The sequence below is a fragment of the Gastrolobium bilobum genome, unplaced genomic scaffold (assembly GCF_033153095.1).
Source record: "Gastrolobium bilobum isolate Gb01-03AN ecotype WA unplaced genomic scaffold, APGP_CSIRO_Gbil_v1 utg29299, whole genome shotgun sequence".
Taxonomy (NCBI): domain Eukaryota; kingdom Viridiplantae; phylum Streptophyta; class Magnoliopsida; order Fabales; family Fabaceae; genus Gastrolobium; species Gastrolobium bilobum.
In genome coordinates this window covers 144,798-166,075 of record NW_026897764.1, presented here as the reverse complement: position 1 = coordinate 166,075, position 21,278 = coordinate 144,798, and the positions used below count along the sequence as shown (strand labels likewise).

General features: G+C 31.8%; 2 protein-coding genes and 1 non-coding gene across 4 annotated transcripts; 2 read left to right on the top strand and 1 right to left on the bottom strand.

The window, feature by feature from the left end:
- Positions 1–1,653: 1,653 nt before the first annotated feature.
- Positions 1,654–6,233, bottom strand: LOC133310012 (uncharacterized). Of its 2 annotated transcripts, XR_009751386.1 has the most exons (3): positions 6,114–6,233; positions 3,367–3,739; positions 1,654–1,731 (listed from the first exon to the last, which is right to left on the bottom strand). XR_009751386.1 is itself a non-coding variant. In XM_061510900.1 (2 exons), exons 1-2 carry the CDS (start codon positions 6,224–6,226, stop codon positions 3,520–3,522), a joined length of 333 nt encoding a protein of 110 aa, XP_061366884.1. In that variant the 5' UTR covers positions 6,227–6,233; the 3' UTR covers positions 3,297–3,519. The 2 variants fall into 2 exon arrangements, 1 of the variants encoding a protein (XP_061366884.1); XM_061510900.1 differs by lacking the exon at positions 1,654–1,731 and having other exon boundaries at positions 3,297–3,739.
- Positions 6,234–6,330: 97 nt separating this feature from the next.
- Positions 6,331–6,404, top strand: TRNAI-AAU (transfer RNA isoleucine (anticodon AAU)). The gene has a single exon. It is a non-coding gene; the product is annotated as a tRNA-Ile (tRNA).
- An 8,687-nt stretch (positions 6,405–15,091) lies between these two features.
- On the top strand, positions 15,092–18,027 carry LOC133310000 (hyoscyamine 6-dioxygenase-like). The gene is made up of 4 exons (XM_061510881.1): positions 15,092–15,301; positions 15,834–16,084; positions 16,912–17,233; positions 17,794–18,027. Exons 1-4 carry the CDS (start codon positions 15,092–15,094, stop codon positions 18,025–18,027), a joined length of 1,017 nt encoding a protein of 338 aa, XP_061366865.1.
- Positions 18,028–21,278: the final 3,251 nt, after the last annotated feature.

Below are 21,278 nucleotides of genomic sequence, written 5' to 3'. Positions count from 1 at the left end.
AATAATTTTATTATATAGCCGCATAGTATGTCTAACCCTTAGTCCCTACGCATAACAGAAGTTTTATAGCATTAGACTGTTCTTTATTTGGAGGTCTTGCCTGCTCCCCGGTAATCTCATAGTACACGGGGTGTGGTTTCAGAGAAGTTCCTGAAACCACATTAGATCCCTATTATAGGACTAATAATATTATAGGACTAATCTCATTAGATCCCTATTCCAAGACAGCCTGTTAATAATTTATACCATATAGGACTAATAAATGTAATATTGAAAGAGCCAACAATCTTCCTTGTGCAGCTTGCCACATAAAGACTTGAGTTCAATAAGCACCGATCGTGTACCGTATCTTGTACCAAATATGGGTGTAAATAAGTTAGATCGGTTTACAGGGACCTACGGTCTAGCCTATATTAAGTTAGACTTGGCCTAATATAAATAGTAAAATAGAATAGGCCTAGGTTTTTAAAAAAACATATTTAAAAAATAGGCCATAGATTTTTTTATATATATCGAGCCTATAAGCCTACAAGCCGGCCTATATTATATCATATTATTTATTTTAAATAAAATAAATAAAATTATTATTTTAATAATTTTGAATAATAAAGTAATATTATTTTAGTTATTCTTTTAATTGTTGAATGTTTAATAGGCTTAAACATGCCTAGACCAAGGTTTTTATTTTTTAAATATAGGTCTGACCAGACTTATAATTTGGGGCCTACACAAGCTAACAGCTCAGGCCAAACCCAATATTTTTTATACAAGTCTAGTCTATTTAAGCCAAAGTCTAACCTATTTATACCCTAGTCCCAAATTATATTCTCCCTATTTTGTACATGTTAAACTCTGAGATCATATTCAGAACTCTTAATTGAGAAATTACCTTTGTCTTAGTACAAGTTAACGATATGATCTTGTGCATGATGGCAATGGGGAGAATAGTTGTTTGTATCTTATGAAATATTTCACTAAGGAGTAACACTGAAAAATGTACCATATTCCAATGCCCAATTACATTAATGTAGTCAGCGACTAAAGATTGTTTTGATAATCCAAATTAGGAATATTACAAAGTCGATAAAGTAATGGGCCTTCAGAACCAACCCAAGAATCTTTCCAGAACAAAATCTACTAATCATCAACAATTTCTCACAGAATTATTTTTTTGAATGAAAGGCCAAAGCTTAACTACTTAGTCTTGAGTTCGCTTCTATACTCTATACCCATTATGATTCTGTCCAATTCATGCCACTTCCATTCTTACTCCTCAGGATTTGAACCCATAGGCAATTTGTGTTCCTTAATCAAAACACCCTGGAAAACTTAGATCAAAATGCATCAGTATTCATGATTCTTATGGAGCAAATAATAGGCCTCCATGATGCATGATTCTTAGTCTTGATTGTACCTTATTCACAACATGCTAAAAAAGAGAGTTTATCACACTACCATGCTGCCTTTAAACACCATATTCACAAAGTTGTTCCTTTACGTCAAAGTTTCTCTCATTCCTGGTTCAATACTTTCAGGAAAACATTTGGTCATTTTCTTATTGCTGACTAGTTGACCTGTCATTTCGTCATGTTCCGCAAATAGCATTAAGTAGTTTGTAAACATCAATATGAAAGTTTAGGTCCATTGCTTCCTTCTCTCAGCCTCTAGATAAACTTCCATCTACAAGGCTTCTCTAAGTCACCTTTATAAACCCTTCTTTTGGGACATTTTCTGCATAGATTGAAGTATTTCTTGTCATATATATATATATTTATATGAGAAAAACATTTCTCAAGCAGCTTGAGATAAGTTTATCTCCGGCTACTCCAAAACTACGTCGTTTTATTTATTTATTTCCTTATATTAATTGATTCACCTTTGAATGGTTATGATTCCCTTTTTCTCTCTCATCCTTTATCACCGTTGATCCATTTTTGTACGATTATGATTAAGTAGCCGGGGATAAAATTATCTCAAGCAACTTGAGAAATGATAAGCCCTATATATATATATATATATATATATATATATATATATATATATATATATATATATATATATATATATATATATATATCGAAAAATATTTCTACAACCACTTTAGATAAAGTTATATATAGCTACTCCAAAAACTACGTCATTTTGATTAATGAAGGGTGTTTCTGTAATTTTAGGTTAATTAATGAAGGGTATTTCAGTCAAATATATATGATAAAAAAATAAGCAAAATTACAGAAACACTCTTCATTAATTAACCTAAAATTACATAAACACCCTTCATTAATCAAAACGATGTAGTTTTTGATGTAGCTGTAGATAACCTTATCTAAAGTGGCTGTAGAAATGTTTATCCCTATATATATATATATATATATATATATATATATATATATATATAGCAGAATATTCTTACACCGGTGTAAAAGTTAGAAGTCTTACACTCAATCTTGACTATAACTTATACTGGTGTAAAATGATCCTGACCCTATATATATATATATATATATATATAGAGAGAGAGAGAGAGAGAAATGCATTTGTCATGTTACATGACAAATGAATAGTTGTTATGTTAAGAAAAGACAAGACTAATTCATTGAATAATTGTGCCATATCATTTTCTTTAATATTATATAACTTGTCTTTTTCCTAACATAATAAATATTCATTTGTTATGTAACATGACAAATACATTTTTCATATATATATAGGAAAAAATGTTTATCCTTTTAAATGACACAACTTATATCTTTTCACTCTCACAAAGAGGTAGGACCCACACCTTTATTTTTTTTGTTAACTCTCTCTCCTCCTTTATCTATCTCTTTCTCTCTCTTGAAATGATAAAATTTTACATCCTTTAAAATGACACACATTTTACCCATATATATATTATACCGAATTTGACATTCAGTGTCAAAAGTGACTTGATAAGGTGAGGCTAAATATGAGAAGATATATTAATGCTACAAGGTTCACTTTTTCTTTTTTTTTAAATTCAAAAGAAGACCCTTACAGAAACTCACCCATTTATGCACCATGAAACTTATCTCTTACTCTGTTTAGGGATACATCAAAACTTTCCTATACAAATTCACATGCAATTCAATATGACTCTAGACATCTATTAACTCTTTTATTACTTTGGAGTATTATTCATATAGGGTTGCTCCTCTAAGATTATCATTTCTCTACTTGTTATAGTGGTCCAGTGACCCCACAAATGCATCAATGGTGTGTTTCCTAGAAAGAAATAAATATGACCTCGTGGTATGCTAGAATTAACATGGAAAGAACTGGGTTCAAAACTTATCAAATAAGGTCCATAATGAAGTCAAATGGAAACAACTGAGAGACAAAACATACCAGGAATCCTGGCAAACAAGCAGTATTCTGAGTATATTTGTTCTTGCAATAAGGCATAAAGCCAATTCACATGTGCAGTAGATAAACTGCTGTTACATACCACCATCTAAGAGGATTTATGGTCACAATGCAGAGAAGATAAAACCACACTGATTATTGTTTAGAACAATCAGGACATGAAAAGTAACCTTTGGCTTGACATTTTACACAGGCTATCTGCTTCACCTTTGATTCACGATTACCTAGTGTTTCATACAAATCGTCTATAAGGTTAACACCAAATATTCCCCCTTCTTTGACTGACCCGGTTCCTTTACATCTAGAGCAAGCCAATCTCCTCAGATTGCCACATCGCTTGCACATCCCCAATGAACTGTAAGTAAGAGGTTGCAGCATATGTGTCAAAAAAACAAGGTTACAACTTACAATATCATTCTTATCAGTTCTACCGAATCTACTCTTACATTTATCATATCAAGTTATTTTATTCCTCAGCTACAAGCCTACAACCATTTCGTGAGCACTGTTAAAAATCTAATCACCAGTATTCACTTCACCATTAGTGCATTAGAATGCCGGGGTCTGTGAAAGATTCAATACCGTGACATAGAATCAGATAGTGAAGTAGTCTACCAACAATGATAACTTGGGGGAAGAGAAAGACTCTAACAAGTTAAAAAGCAGTCTACCGCATAAATTATCATTAGCAAGATGCTAGATGAGTATATACAAGTCTGAAAGTATCAGACCTCAGATGAATCCTCACATGATCCAATAACACCAAGTGAAAAAGTTATAAAAATGACTTAAAGGAGACTGAAGAATCCAAGATGATAAAGTGGCTCTCAATTACTTGCCAAAAAGAAAAAAAAAAATTCAAGTACAAACGACCAATTTCCAGACATAAGAAACAGACAAAAACCGACATCTTGATGATGAGATAAAATAATGCATAGAAGATATACAAAAGTTCCATGAACATCAAGTGTTGCATGCGCTATCCTCCTAAGTGCTAACCATAAAGAAAACCTGAACTAGTCAACCATGATAATTGCGCACATATTTCCCATGATTTTGCCAAAGATTCCAAGCATGCAAGTGCTACTCTGTAACCTAGCTAGCATATAAAAAAAAAAAAATCACTCCCCGTTAAACTCGACTAGCGAGTGTGGGGTTGAAGGAAAACCTTGCTAGCATATTCAAAGTAAAAATTGCTAGCAGGTTTTTGAGACAAAATAATGAAATCCAAAAGTTACTCTTAATAAAAGTACAGGATTGGTCTCCTTGGACCATGGGAAAAACATAAATTCTCATCTTATGCTGGTAGGTCCACAGGGTAATGGGAAAATCTTACTTTCCAGCCGACCTATACTATTTAGATTCAAAGACAGAGGTTTAACAGCAAGGATATGGTTTATCAGAGCTTCCAACCTTTTTGTTAAGCAGTGGTGTGTGTTATATTGTTGTTGGACGGATAATGTGCTTGTATTATGCCCTTTCAGTGTTTTTAAATATTGAAAGAAGAAATATATGATTTGCATCTTAGCTTTTGATAAGGTATAGAAAAAGAAACTTTACTATTTCATTAAGTTGTGCTAAGAAAAGGAAGAAGAAGAATTACTAAAAACAAATTGATGGTTTCTGACACTAAGACACCAAATGATTTTTTTTTTTGAATAAAAAAGATTTTTCGCAAAAGATTAAAGAACTGCTGGGTCTAATCATTGATGTTTAAGTCACAACAGTTTGTTTCATTCATTCAGCTAATGTTGGAATAAGGAGCGACAAAAAGATGAATGATTAAGATTGTCTCACATGACCTGATCATGTTAAATTACACATGAGATGATCCATTCCTGCAGCTAATACATGTGCTTTCACAGTGGCCTCAAAGATTGATTCAAAACGAGGAAAGATAGAGAAATATGTCTTAAAATGAACTATTACTGGAAATTGAAGAAGCTCTAACTACTGCAGAGCTTGACTAACTTATATTAGTAATTGACATGCATGAGTCAAATTCTCCCCTCCAAGGCAATGTGCAAATTTCAGTGAAATCCACAGCATTCCAAACCACAGACCACAGATTAAATAAAAAATAAAAGTTGAAATCCCAAGTTAGAACTAAGTGCAGAAACTGAATTTCAGAACGTTAGCCAAAAACCACATGGCTCATAAATATCAAAGATACCCTTTTACTAATATAACACATCTCAGTTACCTAGTAAGCCCAAAAAGATGTTCAGACTTCAGGGGTATCAAAATTCATAGATAATGAGTTGAGTAATTATAGCAAATAAATAAATAAATAAAGGAAAAAATGTTTCTTGCAGTTACTGCATATGAGTTATCTGCATTTATTTTCAAAACGACGTCGTTTTGGTATTGAAATTTTAAAAAATTATAAATATAGAGACTATTATAACCCTGACGTAAATTTAAATTACAAAAACACCATGATTTCCGTCCCAAATCATATTGGGCTTGCTCCAGAAAAAGCGAACTCATAAATAAATCAGTCTTAGAATGACATAGACATTAACATCATGAACTTATATAACAGCTTAGAAAAGTTAAAACATGGGTTAGTTAAAAAGAGTGCCAAACAAACACATACTAACAAAGAAAGTTTAATGGGGTTTCATGGTCACAAGACTTAAAATGAATTAAGGGAAAAAAATAAAAATAAAAAAATAAGAAAACACACACACAAACACAGAGAAAGAGAAATTTGATAAGGGTATAACCTGCGCTGAGAAGAAGAGAAAAAAGCATCGATTTTTGGGGCAGAAATGGTGGCACAAAGTAGCAGAGCACCCACTCCTAAACCAGCTGCTTCGCTTGCTGTAATATTATCCATTCTCTTCCTTCTTCTATTCACTCCGTTCTGTGCTTAACGTGTGGTTAATAATCACGTCATGTTATACCACTATATATAATGTATATAGACGAATTTTATCAACTGGCCTATTAGCTCAGTTGGTTAGAGCGTCGTGCTAATAACGCGAAGGTCGCAGGTTCGAAACCTGCATGGGCCACTTAATTTTGAAATGTAATTTTTATTTTTATTTTTCTTTACTAAGATATGGGCATAGGCGCATAGCCTATATTTCATAACCGAAGAAATACGTGTCCAATAAATTGCTTCGCTGTAAAAAAATTTAGACAATTATTTACTAGAAAAGTGTTTGTCATTTTAAATGACATAAAATTATGTCATTTTAAGAGAGAGATAGAGATAAATAATTTTTTTAATTTAAAATTTAAATTCAAAAAAAAAAACCATCCACTTTTTCTCTTTCATAATTTTTATTTTTTGTGTTTATCTCTTTCTTAAAATGACATAACTTATGTCATTTAAAATAACATAACTTATGTCATTTAAAATTACAAACATCAAACTCATTATTTATAAAATAAATATTATGTTTATTTTTTTTTCATGAATAAGTAGATAGAGTAAGCATAATATCTTATCCCATTAATTGTTTAGATGTGAGAAACTCTGAGATTTAACAAAAAGTATAATCATAACAGCAGTAACCTCAATTGGCAATTTGTCACTAGACATCGCGTGAAGAGATAAAATCAATGTTATTAAAATCGGGTTCGGTTATTAATTTGGTCGAAGTACTGGGTCACTGGTTCAATCAGTGGGTCATTGGTTCAATATCATGACTCAGTAAGTATATGTAAATCTAAAGTTTATATTAAAAAAACTATAAATTTCAAATATTTTAATATGAAAATAATAAAGTACACATCATTGTCCAACAAAAGATCAATCAAACATATAATATTTATGATACTAGTGTTTCAGGTTCACTAAACGACATCTCTAACTATAAATCAAATTAAAATTCACTGTATATTGCATAATCAAGATAATATTAGTGTTGTAGGTACATAATCTATGTAAGTTAATAAGCTACAAATCACTCAAATATTCAAAAAAAGAAAAACAAATCATTTGTGTTTGAGAGTAAAAAAGAAGAAGACATTAATTTATGAAAATAAATTAATTTTTTTTATAGACTGGGCCGAGTCACCGGTTGAATCGACCAGGTCACTAATTTTTACGAAAATCGGCAGGATCGCACCGAGTCACGCCGGTTCTGTAACATAGCCGGTCCAATATGAAAATCGGATCGGTTACATGACCAGTTCACCGATTTCCAAATCGATCCGGATGGATCGGTCCGATTTTTATAACCTTGGATAAAACTCAAAGAAATCAAGTAGACATTATTATATTATATTTGCTTAATTTAACTAGATTAAATTAAGGAGAGGGTAGGGTATGAAAAGAGTAGGGCGTTTTCTCTCTTCTATAAGTTTTATAATTAAATGAAAATTTTGACACAAATTCAAAGAAATTAAGTTTTCAACTACTAACTTTAATCTACGTATATTATTTTCTTCTTGTGGAACTCTTATTTTTTATTCATTTGAATTTTAGTCTATATATATTTTATTCATTAAGGTATTAATTCTTGTTTTTATAAAGAATTAGACCTAATAATATTTATTTATCACAGCACCAAAACTTAAATTAGTGAATTACCAATTAAAAAAACAAAAATTGTAAGAAACGAATATATTAGACCACATGCTAAAGCTATCAATCAGAAGAAATTTGAAGTGATTCATTTTAGAAATTTACTGTACAAATTTTTTTTTTAAAAAAAGAAAAGATGCATGAACGAATATGCTGCTGGCGACGTCGTTATTGACTAGGCTGGGCATAGATGATAATTATGAAAAGCTTATATTATGGATATTCGATTAGGACAATTCAGTCTAGGAAAAAAACAGAAGTGAGGGCAATATAATATCAGAAAAAAATTTGCAGTTAATACAGATAAATTATCTGAATTTATTTCTAAAACGACATTATTTTGTGATTGAAAGATTAGAAAATTATAATTATAAAGACTATAATAATCCTGAAATAAACTAAAATTACAAAAAAAATCATGATTTTCACCCTAAAACAACGTTGTATTGGGCTTACAGTGCAGAAAAAGCAAACCCATATAATATTAATTAAAATAGGGAAAGGCACATGCAGTGGCGGAGCCAAGATTTCATTTTAGTTGGGGCCAAAAAATTTGACACATCAAATTATTAAAACATTTATCGTAATTACATAAATCTATTAGAAAAAAAATTTACTATGAATTCTAACATACTTATCTAAATTATTTACTAAATAATGTCAACATTGTTAAGCCTTTACCAATTAAAAGGCCAAATGATCAGCCAATAAGGAATGCACACCTAGGGTTTCTTTGTGTAGTATGCTCATCTGCCATTTGAGTGTGAGAGGAGAGCATTTCTGAAGAGAAGAAAGAAGGGAGAAACCCGCCACCAAAACCAGGAAATTCGCAGGTGAAGAGTGGGAGCATTCTTTTGTGGTCCGATTGAGCTGAAATTTTTTTAGCACCTTCCCAACTCATGCCTCTTCTTTTCTACTGGTCAGAATCTTGATCGGAGGTCTGCATCAGCAGCAGAAAATTGCAAACTGATGTGGTCTGTGTGTAGAGTTCTGCAGAAGGCAGAAGGTTGCGAGATTCATCTCTCCCAAATGAACCGTTGATATGAGCTGAAATTTTGGTACAAGGTTTATAACATACTATACTAGAGTTTGACCGTTCAGTTTTGCGATTGGAGCTGTCAAGAAGGAATTATTCAACTCCAAACAGAGGCCATCATTTTTCTGCTCTGTTCTGGGCAGTGAAGTTCAGAGAGAGGTTTCTCTTTGGTCAACCGTGCGATTGTCCTCAAAATTGGTCAATGTGTTCCTCTCATGTTGTTCTTTAATCTGACCGTTGCGATTTTGGAATTTGGGAGTAGACGCTTCTGTTATTTTAGATTAATTTCGGACAAAAGCTTGGTCATATATGTATGTCTCTTGCATTTTTGGTACAACTAGTTGTGAAGTTGTTTTGATGGTGCTATAGCTGATTGTAATTGCTTTGGAACCTTTTGTAATTTCACTTTGTTGATAGTGGAGAATTTGGATGGACTCCGAAATTGGTCCCGTGGTTTTTACTCCTCACATTGAGGAGGTTTTCCACGTTAAAATTGACTTGTGTTGCTTGGTGTTTTTGGTTCATGCATAGTTGTCATTAGAATATATATTTTGCTTGTTGGAAACCATTCTAAACAGGTCTTGGAAGGGGAAATTGGTGTTTATTTCCCAACAAACACTGCACCAGAAGCAACCCAAACAATTTTAGTTAAACCTGACCTACTCTTTGAATTCGAATTACTATTTGCAGAAGAGAAGGTGTAGAACAATTAAAGCCCAAGAAAAAAAATAGCTTAAGATTTATCAAAAGAAATAATAATCTAAATAATGTATGTAGATCGAGGTGTCTTCTCAACATCATAAAATCAGTTGCAGCTGTACTTTAAAAAAAGTTTCAATGTTTCATGCTAGTGTTATATACAAATTAGCATAAAAGGTGTTGGGTATGGCTCATACTTCGCATACTGATGAGGGCCCTAATTATCGGGGTCAGCAGAAAGGCAACTGGGCCTCTGTTTTATTGTAATTTTCTTAGCAGTTTGGGCTTGAGCCCATGAATAGCTGTTGTTAGGGTTTTGTAATCCTATTTATATTTGCCTTGTAAACCGAGAGACTTGTAAAGAGTGGCGGTGAGGTGAATATAGTACAGACAAGCTGGACGTAGCCTATATTGGGTGAACCAGGGTAAATCGTTGTGTCTAATCTCTCTACTCTTATCTCTTTTTTTGTTTTCTCGATTCTGTGTGATTGTCGATTTCCAACAAAAGGAAGCAAGAAGATTCTAAAATAGGAAATTTAGCAGCTTTACATTAATCTATATACAAAAAGTTACCAAAAACAATTAAGAGTGTTTGGCATGATTTTTTTAGTGGGATTCATTTGGGTATGTTTGAAATGAAAGTTATTATTTATTTATTTCATATATGAGGGACCCCTACACTGGTCTTTGAGAATCATAAACCAATACCATTACACCAAGTTGCATATATCTTTACAATTTACATTTTTTAACTTTTGCTTGATATTAAAATAAAGGTGTTGTAAGTCACTAAGTTATCATGAATTAATTTATACAACTGCAGGCTGTATCGTATAAGTATTAAGTAATTGCTTGCATAACTTCATAATTTGTCAAGAGAAAGTATATAAAGATGATTCAGATTCAAATATTTAAGGAAACATTAAAGAACAAAACACTCAAAGGCACTCCATTCTAAATAGCATATCTTCACAAAATAAAATCAATCACCAGAAAACTAGAAAAAATTTCAGAATAAAAAAGCACCAATTTAAGAGCAATACCATTGGGGTTTCTAACTTTGAGAGAAATGCGAGCAGACACGAAGACACCGCTGGGGTTTCCAACTCCACTAAGAGTGTATTAGGCTATTAGCTGAGAGACAAAGAGCATAGATGAAGCCAAATTTTAACTATAGAAGAGGCCAAATAATAATTAATTATATAATTATATATAATAATTTTTTTAAAAAAAAGTCAGTAGGCCCCAGGCCCCATCTAGGGACTACGTGGCTACGTCTCTGGGCACATGATCATAATTATATACTAGTGAATGACACAAGTGGAAAGCAACAGATTTATTTGCTATTATTATTTTATTTTATCAAGTGTACATCATTAGTGTAAGAAAGTTTTGAAAAATATCACTAATACAGGATCAATGAAATTATTTCCACTTTTATGATGAAAGTTGTAATTATTTGTATTTTATTAGTTAGTTGAACTATTACTACCCATTTGTAGGGATATTGGTCCCTAATGGAGTCGACAAAAGAGAGTGAGGAATAGGAGAAAGAGAAGAGTGAGATGTAGAGTGTCTATGAAAATTGAACTTCATTATTCTCATTGTATATGTTCTCAACTCTTATTAATTATTTGAACTAATAAGACAAAGTAATTACTTCAATTTTTTATTTTCTACATCCTTGGGAAACAAATCCACAGCCTGGTTAATAAACAAAGATATTAATTATATGTCCAAAAATACGAAGTTAAATATTCAAACAAAGTGAAAATCAATCAGCTTTCTCTCAACAACTGTTTTGGACTCACTGTCTATGCTTCCCCTTACCAGAGACTGCTTCCTTTGCTGGCAGCAGATATTTTGGATCCTGGAAAAGACCTGGGACTGTTTTAGTTTACTGTTATCTTTCTTTATTTTTTGCTGGTTTTTTGCTGTTTTGTCTTAGTTTTCCTTTCCTTCTGTTTTGTTTTGGGGCTGTAGCCCCTTTGATGTACCAAAAATAAAATAAAATAAATCAATCAGCTTTTTATTTATTTAAAAAACGTGAAAAAAAATCTCAATACATTAATTAAGTACATAATATTTGAAAACAACTTAAGCAGGCTAAATTATATGCCACTTGATTGTTTTTTTTTTTAACATGCAACATAAATAGATGAATGTATATATCTCCGGTTCTTTGATTACCTGGTTAATCTGATTTGAACACTAATTCACAGAGGTGGCTCTTCCAAAATTATTTTTTGTATTCACTTGAACTTGAATTTTTTTTTGTTTGTTGATAAACCATAGATATTTTCACGGAAAGAAATCCTATTCGAACTGAGAACATTAACATCATTGTGGGGCTAGCTCTCTCAAAGAGAATATTTTGCATTCACAAGGACTTGAACCTAAGATCTTATTTAAATAGAATCAAATATGTACTACTGAAATCAACCCCTTTTGATAACTCGAAACCTCTAATTAAGAGAAATAGACTTCCTCCTCCTTGAACTAATAATTGTTGGGATGAGATATGAGGCTAAACTGAAAAATGTTAAAAGAGGCTAAACTGAAAAATGTTAAAAGAGGCTAAATAGAAAATTTGAAGATGGGATAGGAGAGAATCCTGGTTCTTAAAAACAACATTCAAAATTTAACAATAACTAAAATTGATCTAAAATGAACCTTAAAAAAAAAATTGAAATGAAAAGTACATAATTACAAAAATCACCACTGTAAATAAAAAGCAATCATAAAAATCCATTGAAATGAGCCCCAAATGCAAAAAAATAAAAAAAAAATAAAAAATTTGGATCACATCCCACATGATGTATATATATATTGTTTGGAAGTTCGTTTTCATGCAACTCGTTAGGTTTCGGTACATTTCAAGATTAGACCATAATTAGGTTCATCACATGCATCTTCTCCCACAAGATCAAGAAAAATCTACTTTTCTTTGTCTATAAAAAAGTTTACATGTCGTTTTAAATGAATATCATGTCACTAATAGGGGATGAAAAATAAAATTGAAAGAATATAATTTCAATCTATCATGCAATTTATCCTTAACCTTTTCTGACAAGCCACATAAAAATCTAATTTCAATCTACTTTTCTTTTCTTTTGCATGATAGATGCAATTTATATACGTGGCTGGTCAGAAAAGGTTACGGATTGTCAATTGAAATTAGCTTTAAGAAAATGAACTATTCTTCTGCTACGGCATACTTAAAAAAGCATATATATCTACATTCATGAATGAGTTACTTAACATACTATGAGCTCAATGCTGTTAATTAATTAAGTGTTATCTTTAAACATGAGTCATCATGTGATATTATTCCACTAATCTGACTTTTTCTCCTAATTACGTTTGATTTGTCAACAATGAACTCAATAAAGAAGAAAGAATGCTCATTTAGGATTGACTTGTCTGTTCTGAAAAATTACTTTGCGACTTTAGCACCATTTTCTTCTAGATTGCTGGGCTCCATATACATACAAAATAAATAAATAAATGTTGTAAGCTCTGCATTTGGCAACAAATCAGCTGATAAATAGGGAATCATCTTATTCAGTGAAAAACTGCACCGACCAAACTTGATTAAATAAAATTTATCTTCTCTAAGTTAATCATTTTTGGTGCTAATTATCTCCAAGTTAATTTAAGAATTAAGAAATAACATGATTAATAATGTTCTTTCACAAAGACAAATAATTGCAATATCTCCAATAGTGATTGACTCAGCTAGCATTGAACAATATTGTAAGTCATCCAAATATATTGCTATAAGTTAACAATCAGACTTATAATATGCTTTAACCTTGTAACGTAATAACCTTTTCTCATTGTAATTTGTGACCAAAAAAAAAAAATTTGCGTGGTTCACATCATCATGTATCACATAATAACGCAACAGATCAGACTAGTTAAGTAATCGATAAATCGATGAATAATATTAAAAAAAAAATTCATAGGGGAGAAAAATTATGCCACATATTCTTCTTTGTAAATTATAATTATCTATTTGACCCAAAACAATATATTTAGGTTGTAAATTATCTATTTGCAAAAGTGAAATGCTAATTACTAAGCCAAATCATTTAGGTTATATATATATATATATATATATATATATATATATATATATATATATATATATATATATATATATATGATGAATATTATATTTATAAATTTTTTGTTTACAAACTCTTACAAATTATATTATGTCTGACCAGTCATACTTCAATTAAGAGTGTATGACTGACCAGACTTAGTGTAATTTGCAAAAAAAAATCGTAAACGGATTATTCCCCTATATATATAGAGGGGCAGGTTATATTTACAAACTTTTTTGTTTACAAACTATACTATCTTCTCCCTGGAGAAGACTAAATTCACTATGTTCTCCCAGGAGAAGATAATGTAATTTATAAAATAATTTTAAAAAAGTTTGTAAACAGATCATTCCCCATATATAATATATATATATATATATATATATATATATATATATATATATATATATTTAGGGGCAGGATATTCTTACACCGGTGTAAGAGTTAGAAATCTTACACTCAATCTTGACCATTGATCCACTTGTATCTAATGGCTCACATTACTAAAAAATTTGAGCCCTTAGATTTAAGTGGGATTAACGGACAAGATTAAGAGTGTAACTTACACTAGTGTAAAATGATCCTGACCCATATATTTATATATGTATATATATATAGGGGAAGGTTATATTTACAAACTTTTTGTTTACAAACTCTTAGAAAATACACTTTATACTCTCGGAAGTACACTAGGTTATACTATGTACTTCCGAGAGTATATAGTGTAATTTGTAAAAATTTATAAATCCTTCCCCATATATATATATAGGAGAAAGATCATTTGACTCCAGATTAAGATTTATAAGTCTTACTCCTCATCCTAGCCGTTGATTTCCGTCCATCCAACGGTTATAGTTTAGGAAGTTATACTTATTAATTAATTATTAATTACACTATAAATGACAACCATTGATTTCCGTCCATCAACGACTGAGATGGGGAGTAAGACTTAAAAGTCTTACTCTGGAGTCAAAAAAACCCTCCCCATATATATATATATATATATATATATATATATATATATATATATATATATATATATATATATATATATATATCAATTTGTAATCTACTGATTGAATCAGTGGCCCATTAACCCCAATATATCAATTGAGTTGATAATTGTTTTCCGAGTTTAATAAGATTGCTCAAAACCAAAGGATTGTATGAATTTGAAGAGAAACAAACACTAACCCCTCCCTCGCTCCACCACTTGTCCCACATATATTCATGTTAACTATATAAGAAGAGGTGAGCAGCATGGGGAACTCAAATTTTTCTCTAGAAGACATTGTGATTCTTAAGTTCTAGAGAATAAACATGGAGAACTTGGATGAGATGCTTGTGTCAAGCTGGTTTAATGTTCATTCCTCGGTGCCTCCATCCTATGTGCAACCACCTGAAAGCAGGCCTGGCAAGGTCATTAGCACTTCATCTAAGACAATTCCAGTGATTGATCTTGGAGGACATGATCGTAGTGATACCACAAAACACATCTTCAAAGCCTCCGAGGAATATGGCTTTTTCCAGGTTTCAAATTCACAACAACTTTCTTTTACCTATGTCTCTATATTTTCTCTTCTTTTACTTTATATTTCTCTGTCCCATGCATTTACATGGCTTTGTGATAGATAAAACTTAAATAATACAATGATCATGCTTATAAATCTAAATAGCAATACATGAAATACACCTCTCCTCATTTGTTAGAGAGATATAATATAAAATAATTAAAAACCCTAGTTTATTGGCTTAAGTTTTTGGTTTAAAATAATTCTTTACACCATTGTTACTTGATTTTGATTTTATAGCTTAAAAACTATAGAACATGAAGGCTCACCCTTCAATAACATATGGTTATCACCATAACGGGCAATTATTAATGAAGATAATCTAAAAATATGGTGAATCATTTTTTTGATTGACTTAGTTTTCGGTAACCATGGAGTTTTCTTAGGCTAAAGTATATACAACTGATTGACTAAAAATACAAGGACGTGCTCATTTTCTTAGGGTAAAGTATTATACACTTGATTGACTAATACAAAAACTTGCGAAATAGGTGATAAACCATGGAGTTTCCAAGGAGTTAATGGACGAAACGCTGAACATTTATAAAGAATTCCATGCCATGCCTCCAAAGGAAAAGGTAAATGAATGCTCTAAGGACCCAAATGGAAGGTGCAAGCTTTATACAAGTAGTGAGAATTACCAAAGAGATACGGTTCATTATTGGAAGGACACACTAATACACCCTTGTCCTCCCTCGGGAGAGAACATGCACTATTGGCCTCAGAAACCAACCAAATACCGGTAAAGTTTATTTTCATAATTTTACTTCGATATAGCTTTCTACTCTCTTTTATGGGTTGGAATTGAAATAGTTTCTAGGTTTTGTTAGCCCTTCTTTCATAATTTGTAATATTGTGCAGTCTTAGAGATCAATTTTGATTCTTCAAGTTTTTCATGTTTTTCCCAGTCCGTTGATCTCGAGATTAGATATTTATTTAAAGAAATAGACTCATTCTCACTTAGAAGTTAGAACTAATTATTATTGGTCTAAAAAATCAATTTTAATTTGAATATTTGACTAATGAAAGTGATTTGATTTGTAAGCTTTGTAGTTTATTCAGTTGCGTTTAAAACTAATTAACAAGTGATTGCATCATCACACAACTTGAGTGGATGACATTGAAATGACCAATAAATTGATGTGATCAAGAAATAAATATATATTTAAAGGGCATAGAACATTTACTTTCTTTGTAGCCGGCCCTTACCTATTATATATCGTCACAAAAAATGGAATTACGTTGACTAGCTTTTGGAGTGGTGTATTCTAAGGTTTTTTATATGGTATCAGAGCCTCATTGTCTCCCACTTTAAAAAGTAGAATTAAAATATAAAAAAAAGCACAAAAAGGTAAACCAGAAATGGGCCTGTGCAATTTCTACGTTTCTAGCCTAAAGGGCTCTTGCGTGAAGGGACGTGTTGAGATATATAGTCCCACATTGATTGGATGGACAACTAATATGGCCTTTATAAGGCTTTGAACACTCTCACCCTTTGAGCTAGCTTTTGGGGTGATGTATCTCAAGGTTCTTTACAAGTTTACTAACTTTATTTTTGTAATTTTTCAGTGAGATTGTTGAAAAATATACACGAGAATTGAGGAAATTGGGACTGAAATTTTTGGAGCTGATTTGTGAAGGTTTAGGGCTTACCCCAGGATATTTTTGTGGTGGACTTAGTGAAAATCCAGCAGTGCTAGTTCATCACTACCCTCCTTGCCCTGACCCAAGTTTAACTTTGGGCTTAGCCAAGCACCGTGACCCTACAATTATCACCATTCTGCTTCAAGAGGAACATGTACAAGGACTTCAAGTCCTTAAAGATGGTGAATGGATTGGAGTTGAACCCATTCCCAACGCTTTTGTGGTTAACATCGGTCTACTCTTGCAGGTAAAATTTTCAAACTAAAGCCTTTTTGTATATTATTCGTTATTCTTTAAAAGAAACTTAAATCGTAACGCAATGTATCATGCATAATGGTAACTTAATCATATTGTGCCATCCACGTAAGTTGTATTACTTTTTAATAAATGTTCAAATCACAAATAATGTCAATTATTTTATTTTTTTAATCTATTTAAAGTAATGATTGTAAGTAACATAAATACGGCTTACGTATGACAATATTAAAGTTTTTAATGTTTCTTTCACCCAAATTCTGTTTTTAATGTGTACGAAAATTCTATCATTTACTTTGATAAAAAAAGAGAGGGTAATTAAAATTGCTACAAAGTCCTACCGTTCCACTTGATAATCTACTCTTAAAACACACTATTATTGCCATATTATTATTAATGTTGTTAAATTCGGACCAACTTAAAAACCGAATTTATATTACAATATATAATGAATATAATGATAAAATATTATAACGACATGCATGCATATGATATGGTTTTGCTCAAATTAAGATGACAAGCTTTTATAGCGTTGCTCTATGATTCTTACAGATAATAAGTAATGGAAGGTTTGTTGGTGCTGAACACCGGGTTGTGACAAATTCAAGCACTGCACGCACAACTGTTGCTTATTTCATCTATCCATCACTGGAAAGCATCATAGAACCTGCACAAGACTTGGTCAATGGAAGCACTCCACCAGTATACAAATCCATGACATATGGAGAGTTTCGTAAAAATTTCTTCAACAAGGGTCCCAAGATTGAAGAAGAATTGCAATCCTAATATAACCGTCCAAGAATATAATTCCAAAAGGATAAAAGATCGATATTCTCAAATTGAAGTTGTGAGCACATATGAAATATGTTCAGCATATAGTTGTCATTGTGATCGTATGTGTGTGTACGCATGAAGTTTTATTTCTAATATTTCTTCTCATGCACATGTGTTTTGCGTTCACAGTATGTTATCCTTAAATATAATTTAATTACAAAGTTATGAGAAAACAAAAAATACCATGTTATTGTTGCGACTCCGGCAAGTGCACCGGTCGTACAAGTAATAAAGTGGTAAAATAAAGTTGTCGATCCCTCGAGGACTGATGACCAAGCACTAATTTATCTATTTAATTAAAGTTGGATCGATCGTGAACGAGTTTCTTGGAGAATATTTTAATTATATTAAAACACAATTTTAACTACTTATTTTTTGTTTTTAATATTCAAGAAATTAAATTCAGAATTTAAAACGCTAGAAATTGATTTTGAGTTTTTACTAAAAAGGCGTAGCTATGATTCAACTTCCCCAATGATTTCTTAACGAGTTTGCCTATTCTTACGATTACATTCAAGATCAAATTATTAACAGTTCTTTCTATGATTGATTAAATTCCAATCCCTTGGTAATCTTATCCTTTACCCTAATCAAAAGCCTAATCCCTTAGTACTTTTTCATAAAATAAGCATTATCGCAAGAACCTACGGTTATAGAATTCATAAGTTTATCCCTAGATCATACAAATTTCAGCAATCAACTAATCAGAATCATAGACCAACATCCCTATTGTCATGCACGACTCATATGTTTATCTACGAGTGATCAAGTCATAAATAAAGCTAATAAATAAGAAACAAATTGATTGCATCATTTAAAATCAAGAATGTAATTCATAAGAAAGGCATACATCAATTAAGAACCCACTGGTTTTGTCTCATCCTAACTACTAAAAGGAATTTAGCTATGCATAATTATAAAAACAGAATTAAAAGATACTGGAAAATAAATAAAGTTCATGATGAAACTTGATTAATGGAAACGATCAATGATGCAGATTTCTTCCTTCCTTCCCCTCTGCCAGTGTTCCTCTTCCGCCACGGCTTTCGATTCGTCTCTGACTTCTTTCTTCTTCGCGTTGTATTTAAAGAGAAAATTTAGGCTTCGAATTCTGGACCAGCTCGCTGAAGCGAGCTGCTCAGCGAGAGTTTTTCTTCTCCTCGCTCACTTGCTCGCTGAATCGAGAAGTGGAGCGAGCTTCATAATGCTGCTCGCTTACTTGCTCGCTGGTGCGAGAAGTATAGCGAGCGTGGCCAACTAATTAATATTTCTTTATTTTCGCTTGATATCCTTCAGATTGCATCCGGCTTCTCATCGTTATCAGGTTAGTACTTTGTTATTCTAGTAGGAAACAACCTGAAACAACAACAAAGATTAGGAACTTATCTATTTGTTGGCAATTTACTATCTTTTAATATTTTATTAATTAACATTATATTTTAATTATTATTTGAACTATATTTAACAATAAAAACATAATGTCTTGGACACTTATAAGTTATATATATATATATATATATATATATATATATATATATATATATATATATATATATATAGGTTAAATGTTGGTCCTGTTATAGGAAAACCAAAAACTTGTCCTGCTGATACATTGATGTTTGTGCTTTCTTTTTCCTTTTTTTTTAAAAAAAAATAAACATGTGGGTCCATTGATTTTATGTGTCAACATGAAATGTTTATGTTTTCCTATAACATAATTCATATTTTACCCACACACACACACACACACATATATATATATATGGGCTTATCGTTTTTCAAGCTGTTTGAGATAATCTTATCTCCGGCTAGTAAATCATAACCATACAAAGATGGATCAATGATGATAAAGGAAGAGAGAGAAAAAGAGAATCATAACCATTCAAAGGTAAATCAATTAATATAAAGAAATAAATAAATAAAACGACGTAGTTTTGGAGTAGTCGGAGATAAACTTATCTCAAGCTGCTTGAGAAATGTTTTTCCCTATATATATATAAGGATATGATCATTTGACACCAAATCTTAACCGTTGATTTTCGTTAATCTAACGGTTATAATTCATTGAGAATTAATGATTGACTAACTTGCAAAAATTTGTAAAAAAGATTTGTAAACGGATCATTCCCATATATATATATGTGTGTGTATATATGTATGTATTTGTGATCCTTTTACATATATCATCTTTCACTTAATTCATTTTCAACAATAATAACCTTAACTCACTTTCGTTGGGTTTTTGACCCTTTTGCCCCTAATTAAATAATTAATAACCAATTTGCCCCTCCCCCAGAACTATCCACCATCCTGCCCCCATTTAGTCGATTATGTTGCACTTTTAATCGACTAAATGGGCTAAACTCAGAAATTATGAAACGCGAATTTTAGTCGACTAAAAACTCACCTTAATCGACTAAATTGTTTGCACTTTTAGTCGACTAAGCACATTATTTAGTCGACTAAATGTCGCAGATCAGGTTTTTAAAAAAAAACCCCATTTCGCAAAGGGGGTTATTTTCAAACCCTAATCAACTAAAAGGCTGCATTCCGTCCCCTCTCTCCAACCAAGTCTGAATCTCAACCCTTGAAGGTGCGATTGAAGCTTCCTTGGTTCACACTTGCGAAATCAACATTTAGGTAACGTATTCTGACTTGCATTTGGTTTTAAGTTTAGTTTTTTTTTTTTTTTTCTTCATGCATTTGATTTATGTTTGCGGTTTTGTGGATTTAGGTTAGGGGTAGGGTGCTAAGTTTGTTGTGAGGGTGAGGGTTAGGGTTGATGTGGTGCCTTAGGCTTAGGGTTAGGGTTATGTTAGGGTTAAGGTTAGGGTTAGGGTTAGGGTTAGCGTTTACGTTGCTGTTTTGTTTGGGTTGTAATGTTTAGGGTTAGGAATGGGTTTTTGTGTTCTGTTTTAGGGTGTAGGGTAAGGGTTAGGGTTAGGGTTGAGGGTTAGGGTTTCTGTTTTAGGGTTAGGGATTGGGTTTCTGTTTCTGTTTTATTTCTGATGATGACGATGATGATGAAGGTGACCAGATGGAGATAGCTGAGCCTGAGGGTGGGTTTTCATTACGTGATGTCATGAAGGGCATAAATGCCACGCTGAAGAAAATAGGAAAAATGGCGCTGAAACACAAAAAATGGAGGAAGAGTCACGTGCAGAAGGAAAATGAAAGATTTAGACATATACAGGGACGGTTCA

What these genes read in the sequence shown, in the direction of transcription:
- LOC133310012 (XM_061510900.1), bottom strand. Translation starts at nt 6,226, where the DNA reads ATGGATAATATTACAGCAAGCGAAGCAGCTGGTTTAGGAGTGGGTGCT. An exon ending in TTCTCTTCTTCTCAGCGCAG is followed by an intron (nt 3,740 to 6,113) that starts GTTATACCCTTA and finishes TCTTACTTACAG; the next exon opens with TTCATTGGGGATGTGCAAGC.
- LOC133310000 (XM_061510881.1), top strand. Translation starts at nt 15,092, where the DNA reads ATGGAGAACTTGGATGAGATGCTTGTGTCAAGCTGGTTTAATGTTCAT. An exon ending in CAGAAACCAACCAAATACCG is followed by an intron (nt 16,085 to 16,911) that starts GTAAAGTTTATT and finishes GTAATTTTTCAG; the next exon opens with TGAGATTGTTGAAAAATATA. An exon ending in ACATCGGTCTACTCTTGCAG is followed by an intron (nt 17,234 to 17,793) that starts GTAAAATTTTCA and finishes TGATTCTTACAG; the next exon opens with ATAATAAGTAATGGAAGGTT.